At 31.1% G+C, this 17800-nt stretch overlaps 1 protein-coding gene across 1 annotated transcript; it reads left to right on the top strand.

Moving 5' to 3' along the window:
• The first annotated feature begins 96 nt into the window (after window positions 1-96).
• LOC125077358 (homocysteine S-methyltransferase 1-like) lies at window positions 97-17800 on the top strand. The gene is made up of 7 exons (XM_047689283.1): window positions 97-255; window positions 4352-4541; window positions 7042-7212; window positions 7601-7701; window positions 13345-13506; window positions 16653-16867; window positions 17335-17800. Exons 2-7 carry the CDS (start codon window positions 4361-4363, stop codon window positions 17531-17533), a joined length of 1029 nt encoding a protein of 342 aa, XP_047545239.1. The 5' UTR covers window positions 97-255; window positions 4352-4360; the 3' UTR covers window positions 17534-17800.

The following is a 17800-nucleotide window of genomic DNA, read 5'->3' as shown; positions in this document are numbered from 1 at the left end:
ATAAATGATTAGTTAATGAAGTTGATATTGATATTAACATAAAACAAATATTATAACGGACCATTTTGTCTGTAAAGTCAACGATAAACGTCAGTGTTCAGTGTTGATTTGGTGTTGTTGTAGGTATAACGTGCGATACGCGTGTTTTAGTGATTGTTTGCGCTTCTTAACGATGAGATCTTAGCGGGCAAAGTTATAATATTTGTCCGGTCCTAATAATAAAATTATATAATAGATACCTATTGTAGGTAGCATGTGAGTATAAATTATTAAAATGAATATAATTATATTATTATAAGAGACGATCGATGTTCATAATAAAGTTTATGGAAAAAATAACTTCGATATTATTGAAGGTTAAATAAAACAATAAACGTGTCGCCTGTTTTTGTGAATTTGTTATCTTCTTATATATTTTTCATCGTGGGAATCTAAATGTGGTTATTTATGGATTAATGATACATTAAAATGAACCAGTTCTGTTCGTATTTCGTTTGTATATAACTTTTATTATTTATACATACGAGAATATCGCTTTATTCAATATATCATTTGCATTTAAAATTATGTCAAATAGTATGTTAGGTAGGTACTTTAAATGGTGCTTGTATATCGTTTATAAACTAGTTGTCTTTCAGTGATCGGAATTCGGCCATAAACATTATTGAATCTTCTTTTATTTTCGTAAAATCTTTTAATTGATTACATTAAATATTTTCAATCACTACCAAACAATAAAAAAGAATAAAAACAGTTGACAAACTGAAGATGAATGATACTGAACTGGTCTGCTCTCGTCTATTTATACATATGTATAAATAATTTTTGAAGTTAATATTTTGATATTTAATGTCTGTAGTTATTTTGCAATAAATATAAAGCGTTATGAGGGATCTCCTCTACTCATCTTGGTACTTGAGCGCTCAGGTGGATGTCGAGAGTCGAGACATTTAAAATATTGCCGTCACAAAAAAACAATATTTTAAGTCTGAAAATGTTCCGCCTTTTAACAGTAACTTTCGTGTGCTATTCAAGTACTGATTTATGTTTCATTAAGGCATTTTTATATATTTTCGTCACTTAAGTAATGTGACACACACAGTGAATGAAGCGAAAGTATCCTGAGAAATAGGTAACAAAAATATTTTAAAAAATTCTGCATATCAAGATATATTTAGAGGCAATGTTACGAAAAAAATATTGTAGGGTCATGAACATGTTATGAGAAAAATAACCTCGATGACCTTTACATACAGCTACACTATTAGTTTATGAATTTATATAAACAACCATAATGTAATGTCATCTCATGCTAGCTGTACCCAGCTGGTACAGCTAGCACGTGATGTTACTCGAGTTCAATTTAAATTATATACACATATGATTAGTACAGAACCAATAGCATCTCATTAACTAAATACCACAACAGTAAGCTAGATTAATTGATATCTATGTTTGTTCCTTAGGATTGTAGCGTGAAATTATATAGCCCATAAACTGACTCAATAAACGGGCTATGTAATGTCTAAGACAAACAATTTAGTATTTAAATGTAACTGATAATTCCTGAGGTGAGCGCATTCAATTATACAAAGTCTTCATTTATATAATATAAGAGAAGCAATTGAAAATAGACTAAACCACCGATAGAATACTTACCCATATAACACGCGAAACAGAATTTCAAATAAAACGATAATAAACATGTGTCGAAACGCCTAAAAAAAACTAAAAATAGTAAAATTAAATTGAACAAGGCTACAAGTACATCTTACACGTTTAATTTCTAATAGTTAATTACATTTTTGTTTTAATATTGGATTAAATTTGCAACAACGAACGTCGCGTCGGAACGTTGATTACTCTGGCGGTGTCGACCTTGTGCACATTCAACTAATAACGGCCTTTGTCAATGAAAGCGCACCCTCCGCCTTCCATTCCATTTCAGAACCCGTAATGATATTGATCGCATTACTCTGTGAGAAGAAACTTGGGAACATCTCAATATTTCACGTTTCTAATTAACGGAGCTTCCACGAACCGATAAAACTATCGTAACATATTATGAATAGCGAATGTAACTATTTTTTTTAAGAACGATGCATAATTTTGAATGCTTTGTAAGTAGAATATTATAAAAACTTTTATAACTACCTTATTTATTGATTGTCAAATTCAACAGTTTTATTTTTCTATTTTAGTTATCTTATCAGGTAACTTTATATAGTTTCGCGACTAAAACAAATATTTCATTTGTGATTTTGTATTTTTTTTGGAGGAATGTTTGTTATTACTAAAGTCGACGATCAATAAAAAATAAATTTATTCAAGGAGGCTCCTACACGCATATTTGAATCATCAATTAACAATATTATTTAATAATCAAATGTAAACATATCCACCGGTTTCGAATGTAAATTCTACCGCGAATAACCGGCACTTATCACCCATCAAATTATTAATAAACATTAAAAATTACATTTATAAAACGAAACGATTCTACACTTTAGTATACTGATATAATAAAGGACTGTTGTAAAAAAACGTAAAAACAACGAGGAATGCGAAAAGTGGAAGTTTTGTAGAGATTGAATTTTAAGATAGCAATCATAGCGAGGGTTGAAACGAACGAAAGTTTAATGTTTATTATCTGACGAAATAGATTTAACGTAAGTAAATCGATCTCGTCATTAGTCGTAACAGAAACAGAGCGTATTGATTTCATTCGCTAAAATCATGTGATCAAAATTTATTTTATTCGTTTCCTTTTCAAGTGTACCCTTCGTCTTTTTATCGTTAATATAACTATAGTTTAACGTTATCGGCTTTCGTATATTGATTCAACTTAAGTAGTTTCTTTTACGGTGCACTACATATTTATTGTTCATAAATAAATTCATTTCGGAGCTTTTACCCCCGCGCTGTCCCGATGTGGGTGCACACATGGCAGATGTATTGCTATCCCGTCGTGCACTAGGTGAGTTTTAAACACAAATGAAGTACATGAAATCTCAATGGCTTGCCCCGATTTGAATCCGTAATCTTCTGTTAAGATTCACGTATTCTGGCTACTCCCCTCGCCCCCTTCACAAGACAAAAGCCTTTGCCCAGCTTTTTAGCTTCTCTGCAGGAACGGTTACTGCTGTTATTAAATAAATTGAAATATCGATGAACTTGTGAAGACCTAGTTTTTTCAATATAAGCCTGAAAAGTTATTTCAATAGCAATAACATAAAAAAAAAACATCTAAACGACTTTATTATTGAATTTAATACCTTGCTCTAGGAAAGATGAATTGAATTTGCAAAGTCGGAATGTTGGTGATACTTTATCTTTTCTTCTCGTATTTATATTCTTTTCGTCACATTGTATATCAATATAATTAATATAATATGGAAACATTAAAGGTAGCTTAAAAATTAAGGTGTAGTATTCATAGTTGGTAGGTAGGCGGATAGCAACAAACTATCATCGTATATATGTATATATAATTCGAAGTGGAAAATGTTATATTACAAAGTGTTATTACTTATTAGTTATATTTACGTATAATTGTAATTGAAAACCAGGAAAAGATAGAGTAAGTAAGACTGTAAAATAAGACAGTAACTAACTGAGGATATGATTATGGAAGCACAGAAAGAGAAATACACATTGCGCCGAACACAACTAAATTAAATAAGAACTCGACTCATAGAATGCAAACAGATACCATCTGTCAACAAGCAATCTTAAATGACATTATTGAATATAGTTAATAGTACATAAGAGAATACACACACATCATTATTTGATTACAATGTTGCTTTAGGTATATGTGTGTAATCGTCGTTTATCGGGGTTTTGAGTAGGGCCGCTGATAAGTAGTCGGGTGACAACTGTGCGCAGCGCTGCTCATTGTCAGACAAACACGTGTCTGTTTCGCACGCGCTTATACTCCGCGTGTTTGAACAATATCCATAAGTTGAGATAAATTAATATGCATTTTAATATTACTAGATATTTCTCACGTTTTCTCTTGTGAAATTAGCTCATAAATAATCATTTTTATAGGAAAATTATCGTATTATATCAACAATAATTACACCTAGCGTTGATCTTTATCGTAGCAATATAATAGCGTACAGCGGTAACATACATTAGTTGGTAAATATATGCACAATAAAACAGTGCTGATACTAATAAAACCATTCCTTAAATAGGTACACGTTGTTCAATTGGAAGTTGAGACACACTTAATTGAAATTTAAAAAATATTTTAATTAGTGTAAACAATAAAATTTATGTTATGTTTTATTTAAACCATTTAAATGCTAAGTAAATTAATAAAACTAAAGCTTAATTGTTATAGATTTGGATCATGTCGCCGATAAATGAAGACGGCTTAGAGCCTCCACATATAGATGTTTTGGACGGCGGATTCTCCACGCAACTTTCTTGTCACGTAGGTCACGTCATTGACGGTGACCCTCTTTGGAGCGCCCGCTTCTTGCATACACACCCCAACGAGGTCGTGAATACTCATCTTGACTTCCTTAGAGGTGACCGTTTTAAATATTGCATGGTAAATAAAGCAATTATTAATGTTTTTTTTATTACTATGACCTCTCTGTGATATATCTTTGTTATTTACGTATATTTTTATCTAAAAACAAATGTCATCGGTACGTTGAAGTCGCAATCGCTTTGAAAAGTCTAACAGTTTATTTTATATATTTTATTGGCTCGGTAAAAGTATGACGTGGCCAAGAAAAATTGCGTTGTTAATGTCTCGTAAATGAAGACATGTGTCGCTGAAACCAAAACAATGATAAATAAAATAGGTACATTTTGTTAGTATAAGAAAAAAAGTTAAGCGTATCACTTCAATTAAAAAATAACGAACTATAAATAATATATAAATAACCCTATTTATTAAGCCATTTAAAGAGCTATTTTAAAAATATACAAGTTTAAAATACACATTGTAGATATAAACAGAACATTTTGATGTAGTTTCTATTTTAGAAGCCTCTGAATTATTTATTATTATTCGTTACACGCTTTATATGGGTATGGTGTTTATTGTGGGTGTACCAATAATACTTTGAATACCTATTGTAGTGTTATTTTTTTAATGGCAAAATTATACGAGAAACTTGTACGTGTGTTCTATAATGGTGGATTTTGTTTGTGTTTGTAGTTGGTTAATAACAAAGCCATTCACGGTCCGTTTTGTTAATATTTAATAAAATTAAAATATTTTCTATTATACTAAGATTTAATTATTTGTTAAGCTACCACCGGTTCGAAATCTAGATTCTATCGAGAAGTACCGAAAAGAAACTTTTATAAACTTTTTCTTAAATGAAAGTGTATAGTATATAAAATATAAGTATATATATTATAAAATGTTTTGAGTAATATGTCTTATCTATTAATGTTTTTTTTATTTAAATTTGGTTTTTAAAAATATAATCTTATAACAGTATTGTGTTAAATACACATTTATTACTTCAAAGTGATAAAATTATTTCTCGTTACGTACTTAATGGAATCAAATGTTAGATTCAATATATCACCGCTCTCACGTCTGTCTTCTAATTCGGTTAGTCTCATTCAGCAAGGCTTCTGAAGTACAAAGTAATTGCGTTGTTCCCTGTTACAAAGGCGCTGTGCGAATGAATATCTAGACACATTACACAAGCTCGCTGTTGAATACACATACACATAGGCCCAAGTGATCTGTAAGTACGTAGACACATACGTGCATGGCTGTTTTGACGAATTACACGTTAGGTCGCTTTTAGCTTGTCATTTCCTTGCATCAGAGGGTGAGAGTGCGACCCCGTCTCGTGTCATCGTCCTATGAAAGCGCTTTTCTTCGCCACAAAACGGACCGTTTCTTTTCATAAGGAAAAGCTGAAAAGTGTCTGCAAGCAAATAACTCCCTGGAGGCGAAAAGCCTACTGCCTTGCTTTACCGCCCGCCTCTGTTGGGGAAATGATACGAATAAATATAAAAAATGTCACCGTTCATTGTGGAAATATTATTACATCGCTGAATGTTAAAACAGTTATTGATGTAAGCGATCTTAGGACAAGAAAAGAGACATTAGATTTAGTTATTTTATACTTAAGAATTCAAGTTAAAATTGCTATTTGAGGAAATTATTAATCGTACTATTTAATTATGATTGTGGCTATGTAGGTTACCAAGAGAAAACGCCACTGTTGTCTGTTCGTAAATATACCTAGTAAATGTCTTACATTTGCATAGCAGAAGAGAAACAAGGCGCAAGTACCTAGCCGCGTTTTATAGTAGGTGATCGTCGTTGCTTTAACGCCGAATACATGACGCCGGCGTCATTAATCACCTTGTCTCTCTAATACGTTTCCATTCGGAGCCCGTCTACTGTTTATTACAAAATTAATTTCTTCAACCCAACAAATATTGTATTTTCAGTCATGGTTCTTACTAAACTAAAGGATCGTGTTGCGTTACTAAGTTTTAATAACATTAATTGTTTACGTCTCCAAACCGAACCCTTCTCCTCGTTAATAATAGTAAATGAGTCAAAAGTTTAATTATTGAATTAGTTTATTATACAAACTACACTGTAGTGAAGTTCATCAGAAAATATGAAGGAATGAAATGAAGTTACTAATTAAATTAGTTTCGTTAAAAAATTCCTACATTATGGAAGTGGATTTGACTGCACTTTTTGGTCTTATAGTTAGCGTATAGGGATGCTGATCTCGAGGTCATAAGTTGAAATACAACATATATTGAGTTTTAATAAAATTGGTATTTCAACTAAGGTAAGAAATTCGTATTAGCCGGCAAGAGGTTGGATGTTGCCAGTATAAAATACTCTCGTACTTTGAAAAGCACCTAAGCTTTGGTCTTGCGCTCAATTATGTCTTGTATCTATGACTTCCGTCTCATCTATGAGGCAAGAGAAAAAAGAGTGCACCTGTATTTGTGCAATATAGTATTTCCTGTGTTGTGGATATTATCAAATATTGGTAATGTGTTTTTAAGTGTATTTTTATTTTGCAGCTGGTGCAGATTTAATTATTACGAATACGTATCAAGCGTCGGTTGATGGCTTTGTTGAACACTTGGACGTGACGCCTGAGCAAGGATATGAGCTCATCGTCCGCGCCGTAGACCTTGCCAAACAAGCGAGAACCCTATATCTAGAAGAATATCAGGATTATATTCAAAACGGTAAATACTATCACTATTTAAGTAGGTACTTCTCATCTTAAAATAAATTTTCAAAGTCATAAAATTCTTAACCTTCGTATGAGTAATTAATAAAAAACAGTAGTCAACTATTTGTTTGACATAATATAATAATTTATTTATTCTTATTCACATTCATACTTAGCTTTATCCTTTTTCTAAATATTTCAGTAAATCACGTGACCCAAAAAAAACCTACTCATAAAATAATAAAGTCCTTTGCATTTTGGTATTAACGAAGCTTGGGTTCGTGTCCCACAAGGGACGGGTGCAAGCACGCATTAATTACACTACGTGAGGGCTTAAAGTAATTATAAGCATAGAAAATGAGCTGTCAGCGATGATCTTATTACGTTATTTTTTTATATAGAACACATTCCACTAGTTGTGGGATCAGTGGGACCATACGGGGCTCATCTGCACGACGGATCAGAATACGACGGCAGTTATGCAGATACAACATCCGTTCAGGTAGGCATATCTGTCGCTTAATCTAGTGCTCTTAATCCCAATAGACAAATAGGCCATGAATATAGAGAACACCGACCACTACATATATATTTAATGATAAATAGACTTCAATGTTAATCAGGTCTTTGTCTGTTTCTATTTATGTCTCGCCGGGCACTTTTAGACGGTCAGGTCGACCGATCGATTTTGCATTAAAGCTTTTCTTTTGACAAAGGCTATAAAACTTGAACATGAAATTTTTAGTGTTTCTATAAAATTTTCTATACTATATATTATATTATATTGCCACTAAATTATATGGTATACTTAAATCGTTTTCCTAACGAAATACCTTGGAGTAGGTAATAACAGTGAATCATTTTTGAATCTAAAATCTTCAAGCCCCGAAAAGCGTATGTAAAAATTACAATATATATTATTGTCTGGATATATTACTCTGTATTATCTTGTGGTAGATCTTTGGATATTATCCTCTAGTGATGGGTGAGTGAGAGGGCCAGTATAATTACAGTACTGAAGAATATAAGTACGCAGGGTAGCAAATTTTAAAGAATGACCTTAACTAACTGATATATAATTTTGTTTTTATACTTCTATTCAATTAATAAGACACATATACTTGCATAATCATAATTCTTTATCCTCTTGGTGGTAGGGCTTTGTGCAAGTCCTACTGGGTAGTTACTACCATTCACTCATCATATATTCTACCGCCAAACAACACTACTTACAATTGTTGTGTTCCGTTTTAAAGGTTAATTAGTAAGTCAGTGTAAATACAGGCTCAAGAAAGAATATATCTTTGGTCTCTGATGTAATGTGATGTCTATGGACAGTAGTGACCACTTACCATGAGTTGTATAACATATCAACACATAGATATTGTTTGCTTTTATTTAACACTAGTTACGTTAAGTATTCTAATACAACAAAAATATTGATACGTTATTTAATTGACAATTTATATGACTAAATATTCCGAGCATCGTGACATTTCATTTATCAGTAATCATATCACTGTTATACTATGTATTTATATACGAGTATCATTGCTCTTATTTTATCTGTACACGTAAATATGTAAATACATAAACTTTATCATCATGTTAGGTATAATCACTCCTTTTACGTTTAATAAAGTATGAAAATATTTTACCGAAATGTGGATTATTATATTCCTACAGAACCCTCTGGCTAGATGAATTCCAATACAGCGAAGTAAAGGTTAAAAGCGTCGGCTAAATCGTAAAGAGGGTCGTAAAGTTGCCGGCAAATTAAAATTTACATCGGCTATATGAAAACTCCCTTTCCATTTCTATCGTCTTTTTTCTCTCGACCGATATTTGACTCGGGTGGACGGTTAATTAATTAAAATTTAAACAATAGAAATAAATGTAATATTCACTTTTTGTCGTTGTTATTATTATAAAATTAAAATCTTATATTTCGGCAGATTTTTTAAAAGATTTTTTTACTAAATGGTGCGTTTGATACGATCCAAGAGCCTGATTCTGTGTTTGGAAAGTTTTCTTTATTTGTGTATGTAGGTGTCTTTGCTTTGGGTGTGTGTGTTTATCTTGAGAACAAATTACAATTTCAACTGAAAACATTCATTCATTCATTTCATTCGACGCGTAATAGCATAATGAACACCTTATTACGTTTTTATTAAATTGGTTTCAGCAATGTTTTAACAAGTTTAGCAAGGGCGTTCTCTTGTTTCCAACATATACATATAGTACATAAAAGTTATACATATACAAATACTTCTTGTATTTGTGTCCGATTTATTCGGATAAAAGCGGCGATTTTTTATGATTCTTTCATTTGAATATATATATTAATGGGAAACCTTTAATATAATAAAATTACTTAGATACTAATCATAAACGGAAACATGTATGAATTGTGTTTAAATTATTAATACAAAAAAGTTTACATTTTTTTCCAGTATGACAATGTATGAATGTTCTATCTAGAGGGTCAAATGATCCGTTGATAGCATGGGCAGGTCAACCGCAGTAGTACAACATTATATTTAAAAAAAATGTAGGCTTATTACATTAGAGGAGTTTAGGTACTAGTACCTACACCGTGACGAGTTGATTTGAATTTAAATCGAATCAGTTCGGTTGTATAAATCATTGTAGTATGTAAATCATTAGGTCATTATATTTCCATCATATTTTCTCTTATAACCTGGGTCCTTATTCCTGGTTTCCTCTTATGAACGAGACTCGAATAGAGGTCTTGCACGGCACGGCGAGGGCGGCTAGTGCAGTTCATTCTCTCTGACTGTACTGGCCGTCTTCGCGTGTGGACTCCAATTCCACTTACCATCAGGTGGAGTGGAGTCACATGCCTTGCCTGCATTACATTTACATACATATTATAAAAATAAATAAAATAAAAATAGTCTTTATTCTACCACAAAACATGCTCATTACATTACATTAACGGCCTGTAAAACAAAACATGCTCACTATATTCCAATTAAGTATATTATATCCAGTATAATATATACTGGATAGGTTTCCATTTTATTTAATATCAATTTCAATTGCATATATATATATATACTTTTTTTTTAAAATACATATTACAAAACTTTAAATGCAAAGGGTAGAGATATTCTGTTTAAATAAATCAAAACTCAATGAAGCTGAATGCGGTACGCGATGTCTGAAAATAATACGTGACGTTGACTAAAATAATTGTGATATTTCGAGTATTCACGCATCAACATAGCGTATCATTGTAAGTCGATTTTCAACATTTCGAGAGTGATATGTATTTCATATAATTTACGATCGTTTTTGTACGTATTCTTTGCGTTCGCGTACCGTTCATCCGAATGAATTAAATTGTGTTGTTGGCACTAACATGACTGTTTCTATTATAGTATCATCAATGTAAATTTTATGCTTGCGACTTGTATCTGATAATTGTTTATAAGAAAAAGGCATTCTAAATACTAACAAATACAAATTACATTATAAAAACTATCGTGTATATAAGTTCTTTAAGCTGATATAAAATATATCAACGCTAGTAAATAACCGTCGAAGATTTATAGATTTATTTACTAGACCTCGTAAATGTACGTATAAACTTGTATTGATACTACAGTGACAGTCCATGTTTCAAAGAGAATTACATATTAAAATCCTTAGTAAGCGAGTCTACAGCACCTTTATATATTGTATAGATGTATATCTATTCCAATATTAACGAAATTTCAATTCTGTAGAGTGAATTCGATGAGACGAATTCGTATTTTAATTAACGAGCGACACTGATTTAAGGCATGTAATCAGTAATCAACGTTAATGTATTAACCGCGTTCATTTTATTAATGTCACTGCCATTATTCCGGGATTAGTAAGTTTGACTAAAATTTTATTTGTAATTGTTGAAATTTATTTATTTCGTAATAATAAATAGGCATTTTTTTTCCTTATTTGCTCTGAGAAATCAATGTTTAAAATTGGATTACTTTTCGCGATACATTTGTAATTTGGTTGTCGACTTTTGTATAGCAACATTTCAATCACGTTTTATCTATTTCCATCTAGTAGATTAGGAGAAAATAGTCTACGACAGAGAGATTAGCAAGGGAATAATCGAAGGTATAAGGGTTTTTATTTTATCATCGTATGTTCGAAATCATGTAAATTGATGTGGGTGCAATTTAATCTGGTTATACTATCAGATACACGGCCAACGCGCCCTGGGTGCAGCTTTCTATGCCTACTTATCAGGGCCTATACAAGTTATTTACATTTTATTCGGATATTTATCTTTTTTAATCACGGATCTAGATAAAGTCTGTCGAAAACTTGATCACGCTAACTATTCGGATGTGATTTGTTTAAAATCACTATTATTCTTGATTATATATGTGAATTTGAAGAATCTTCGTTATAGACATGCAAAATTATAATCCAGCCCATTAACAATAGCTGATCATTAAAACGAAGCTAAGATTGTTAGCATACAACCGTATAGTAAAATATATCGGAGGTAATTAAGAGAGATTTCCTACAACTAGAAATATATATAAATCCTACACTGGCAATAGTGATAATAGACTGTCCTCCTGCAATGAACCCAATAAGCTGCCGTTATTTCCTCTCTGAAAAGGGAAATTCAGTCTTTGAGCTAGGTAAGCACCAGCTCATGGATTACAAAAAGTGTGAACAGTCTCGCAGAGTAGTCTTTTGAATATTTTTTCTATCCAAAGACCACGGACCAAGCGTTTCAAAAGCCATCGACCTAAATTGATATCCTTTAAATTATTATGTTTAGAATTATTATTTCTTTAAACGAACAAATCTCCACAGAGGCGAGGCGCCTTTTTGGCGTATATCTCTATTATTTCGATTGGCTTAATTATTGATATGTCTATAGGTTTTTGCACAATATATTAAGTATTTAAGGCGCTTCAGTAGTAAAATATATTAATTTATGAACTAAAATGATTCAATGTTTTCATTTTGTTAATCAAACGCGTTGCAAATGGGACGACCACGCTTTGACATAGCTGCGTTATTGGAAGAACTAGGTTAGCGCACTGCTGTATCTAGATATGAAATTCTAAGCGATATAAAAGAAATAACCTGGAATAGATCTACAATCAAAATAAATGTAGAAAACAAATGTTATATTAAAATTATTCATAGTATTTTATCAAAAGCATAGTTGAATAGCAATTCGCCTTAACTATAAGTAGTGACGAATTATTTTGGTAATTGAAACCGATTAATTTAAATTATATTGTGTATTATTTCTATTTAGCATTGTGGTTTGTTTTAGGCTGCTTTGTTGGTCAAAAATCTTTTATCTAGTTCGAAATATCTCAAATAAATGTCAAAACATCAACCGTATTCTTCTAATAAAAGTAAACTAGCTATTTAAAAACGGCGATTATTTTAAGATATTCCAAGGTTTTTTTAAATATAAATTTTTAAAATGATCTAACATAGACATACATTGCATACTTAATTACATGAAATAATTGACCTACACATTATTACGTCATTGTAATATAGAATATATCTGTTTAGCTAATAAGCTACTTTTATTAATTTATCTTCTAATATAGTCTGAAAGAGAGCTATCCGCCTTACGTATATTGAAAGCATAACATAATTTCATATAAGTACCTATTATGCTCTATCTCATTACAAGTGTATGTCTCACTTGTCTCACTTATCAAGTAAGCGTATCAAGCCATGTCAATGTGTTAAAGTACCAAATTACAACATCAATCGTTGTATGTCTAACTTATTATATACATGGTTTATGATCTGGGCTATTGCGAACGTAATATCTTCTTACCAGATAAAAGCTACTAAATATAAATATCATTTAGCGATTAAATATGTTCTAGATTGTTCGAATTCTAAAAATTTGGCAACTGAAATTAAATTATTTTTTTAATAAAAATGTACAGTTTATTTGCGTGCATCTTATAAATAAATAGACGTGTTGTTTAATCCCTAAATAACTTTGTACATATTTGGTAATGCTGAAATACGTTTTATAAATAAACTGAACTGACTTTTAAATTATTGATTTGATGATTTTTGGTAAGAATATTTTGCAAATGTAATTTTATAAGTTTTTCTAAACATTTTACAGACAATGCGGGAATGGCACAGACCCCGAATTCAGGCCCTGGTGGAAGCAGGAGTTGATTTATTGGCGCTAGAGACGATACCGTGTCAGGAAGAAGCGGAAATGTTATGTGACTTGTTACGGGAATTCTCTCCTATCAAAGCTTGGTTGGCTTTTAGCTGCAAGGTAAGCCTATATTAATAACTTGAATAATCGACTTTATTAACATAGGATAAGGATGATATCAGGAATTACATTGAAATATAAAAAACAAATGATTTAATAAATAAGGTTTTTCAACACACTGATTTGTATCTAATACCGCGTTTAGTCGATTCGATTTCAGTCGTTCAAGTGCTAAATTGGGAGCGATTTTAACCCTCTGACTTTCAATTAGAAATCGATTTAGTTTTCCTTCTGTTAGGAATATAACAATAAGTAAAATGTAGTAAAATTGTCTATGTCTAAATCTCATTTTCCGCGATTAGTTAATGATTTTTTTATTTATTATCGATTCCACCCATTTGTCTGTACCTGAGTCATGATGTCGATATTCGTAATATGCGGTAACCAACATTGTTAAATTTCAGCACGGTTTCGTATTTTATAGTAATTAAAATGATTCATAAGATTCATAGTATAATAAATTATTAACACTCAAATGATTTTTTTAATTCATCACGTATTTACTTGTCTAGATATGTATATTAAAATAACGTCAATGTTCCTTCGTAAGCTACTAATCTAGCGGATGCAAGTCGGCTCACGTTGAATATGAAGATCACGTTGAGATGAGTATCTCTTGATAATACAAACTGTTAATTACTTTTACAGCTAACTCCTTACTAAATATCAATAAATCTATGATGAAATGAGTTTCTAATAACGTTTGATTTCAGAATAATGTCGCGCAGCGGACTTTTTGTAAATTAACTAAATAAAATAAAATAAGTTTTATATGTTATACACTCGCCAAAGGTTTAAATTGTAAGCATAAGCAAATAAAAATGAAATAGTATCTATTTAAAAAAAATCATATCATTCATACATATATTGCTTATATATTTCACTTTACTTTTTAACTAGCCTACGTTTTTTGCTGGATTAGTTAGGTGACAATAACCTAAGAGGTCATTTCCTTTTATATGGTTTGGTAATATTGTTCTATGGATCTAAATTATATACATATTATGTATAAAAACAAAAGAAATAAACATAAAAATTAAGTTGCACCTGAATACATATATCTAAGCTTATACGAATACATAAAAAAAGTAAAATAACAATATCCTAAAAAATTCGATTTTTAAAATTTGAATATAAAATTATCTTAACAAAAAAAGTTCCTGATCGTATATTTTGATATTATCTATGCACACGCATCGTTCATCCAATTGAGTTAAAGCTGTTTAGATGATGGCAGTTGCGTTAAGATTTCTGGCGTAGTACCATCGACGTACAATAGGAGGCGCATGAGTTGTGTTTGAACATTTGTTTAAAAAACATTGTAGCACATGCGGGCATTAGCTAGTAGGTATTTAATATAATTATGTTTATCAATACTAGTTTGTCATTGTGTTGACTTTAATTAAGACTTTTTATCATAAACAAAGAGATTAGCGTTTATATACATGTTAATTACGTGATAAGTAAGGTCAAAGATACAAGACAGGTCTGGACAATTTTTTATATTATAAACCCGTCCTACACTTATAATACCTTATATAACTATTATAACTGGAGGACGGGTTTGGGTAAATTTGAGTCGCTTCTTTTCGGGATAAATCTTGAATACCCATTTAATTACAATCAAAATAGTTTTGATAAATTCAAATTAATTATAAATCTTTAAAATATGCAACTTATCGACTTGCAAGCCTAATAGACATTGACAAAAGACATGCTACTAATAAAATTTATGGATAATATGTTTAAAATGGATGGATTAATATATATTATCTGTGGGTCTTTCATCTTAAAACCTCATTATAGATTTTGTGAATGAAAATGAGTGTTTACCGTACCCAGTACAGTTGTCTCGTAATTCCCACATTACTTGGCTTATTTTGAGATATGCCTAATCCCAAACTATAATTTAAAATAACCAAAAACCAAAACCAATTAATAATTATTTCCACAAGAGAAAATACAAAAAAAATCATCATTCATTTATTAAATTTAACGAAAGTTAATGTTTATTCCAAAACTAACATTATCTTCGTTAATTGTTATGTATATTCTACAACAGAAGACAAAGAACAGTGGCTAATTTTAAAACGTTTTTCTGTGTATACTTACTTACACTAATCGATGCTCTTGATACTGTGGAAAAATCTAATAATATCATAGGAAGTCGCACAGGGCCGCTTTTTATAAATACCTTTGAGTTCTTCGTTCGTTCAATCAATCCCAAGCCATCAAAAATAGCATAGACTTTAAAATAACATGTTTAGAAAAACTAAAAACAATAAATTAAATAAGCTATATCTTATGTAAGAACAATATATATTCTTAATCTCGCAAGTTATTCATAAACCATTATAAAATTGTATGAGAATTATTTAACCTTCCTCAGGTTAAATAATTCTTTAACAAGTATATACAAATAAAAATAACTACTACACAATCATGACTGGCGTGGAGTGCTAGCTATAATGCTAGCCGCGTTTCCCAGTTGAATCACTATTCCGATTCTTTGGGCGAAAAATGAACGAGCTCTTGTCACCAGAGGAGGCAATAAGACGGCGTGATATAAGTTTTTGTCATATTAATGGTAGTTTTTTAACGGCAAACGGTACAAAATATAATATGGAATATGATGAATATCTTTTAACGTAGTTCGTCGCTTCAACAATTGTATTTGTTAATAAATAAGATACTTATGCTAAAAATGTATTATGATAATAAACTGTAATCAATAAAGTACTATCATTATAATTTTAATTATAGGATCATCGTAACACTTACGGTTTTAAATTACGTAAAAATCGTAATATATTAAATTGATAGTAATAAAAAATCATCAAATTCATGTTGCTTTAATACTAGCTTTTATAAATTTATTATTTAGGTAATTTATGGCTAGGAATTTGAATATTAGAGAGTATTAAAATTTTCATTGTAGAAGTTTCATTGTCCCTGATTAGATGGATGGGTCTATGTCGAATAACTATGTCATAATAATTACGAATATAATGAATAAATAGTCGATTACGACTATTAACTTTGTGGTAATAATACTTTTTTCTTTCGCAGACTATTTTATACAACCAAATACATACAAATGATACTGTATTTGCTCTGAACGACATAACATTTCTTTTTTATTACAGGATAACCAAAGCATCGCACACGGAGAGAGCTTCCAAAAAGTAGCAAAAAAATGCTGGGAAGCAAATCCGGATCAGCTAGTTGCTGTGGGAGTGAACTGCTGCGCGCCATCGTTTGTGTCGAGTCTCCTAAAAGGGATCAACGACGATCGACCACATGCCCCTATTCCGCTAATCGTTTATCCGAATTCAGGCGAAAAATACAACCCTCAAATTGGGTACGATAATTTTCAAATTGTGTTTAATTTGTTTTGATATTTATATATTTATTTAGTGACTGTTTATACATCTCAACAGGAGTATAACCATTCTATATAATATTTTCGTAAATGATTTGACAAAGGATGATTCAAACATATCCTACAAGTAGTTTTTGAAGTAGATTTACAGTAATTTAACTGATTTAAATTGATTATATTTCTTATAAATTTCCAACTTAAAACATACAATCAAATGGGCCCTATTTTTTACTACATATAGAATATTTTCTGCAATTGTCTTAAACTAGCAACTCTAAAGAGAACTATTTCGTCGCGCGGCTGAAAGCGCTCACTGTTGATTATTGTAGCTAGCACTAGCGATTTAGTCGCCATTGTCTTTATATTGTGATATAAACGTATTTTATATCAAAGTACAAAGCATAAAGTTTTTATTGTAGTCCTTAAATTTATAACATCTGTTTTAGATGGATCGACCGTGATAAATGTGAACCCGTAGAAGTGTTCATCCAGGAATGGTTAGATCTCGGAGTGCGGTACGTCGGGGGATGTTGTCGCACGTACGCCGCAGATGTGTCGCGCATTCGCAACCAGGTGCACTGCTGGCGTGACCGCTGGCGCTTCCAGCATAAATATGATGCAAACACGTCGCCGAATGCCAATTGAACTTTACATTTTGATAAATTCTGGACGAAAGCGATCAGATGTTTTAGTACGGACGCTAATAATAATTATATTCAATCGCTATTTCGTGTATATCTTGACTTATATAATGTACAAATTTTTTGTTTATTTCGTTCGTAGATATTTAAAATATATTTGTACGAATGAAATATGTGAAAACTTAACTTTATTCATGTTGTAAAGTTTTTTTTGTCGAGTAAATACTACAAACAATACTAATAAGACTATTTAAGAATGTTAATTTGTCGA

The sequence above is a fragment of the Vanessa atalanta genome, chromosome 3, assembly GCF_905147765.1.
Source record: "Vanessa atalanta chromosome 3, ilVanAtal1.2, whole genome shotgun sequence".
NCBI lineage: Eukaryota > Metazoa > Arthropoda > Insecta > Lepidoptera > Nymphalidae > Vanessa > Vanessa atalanta.
The sequence above is the reverse complement of the archived record's forward strand: the minus strand, read 5'-3'. Positions and strand labels throughout refer to the sequence as shown.

What these genes read in the sequence shown, in the direction of transcription:
- LOC125077358 (XM_047689283.1), top strand. Translation starts at nt 4,361, where the DNA reads ATGTCGCCGATAAATGAAGACGGCTTAGAGCCTCCACATATAGATGTT. An exon ending in CAGATACAACATCCGTTCAG is followed by an intron (nt 7,702 to 13,344) that starts GTAGGCATATCT and finishes AACATTTTACAG; the next exon opens with ACAATGCGGGAATGGCACAG. An exon ending in AAATACAACCCTCAAATTGG is followed by an intron (nt 16,868 to 17,334) that starts GTACGATAATTT and finishes CATCTGTTTTAG; the next exon opens with ATGGATCGACCGTGATAAAT.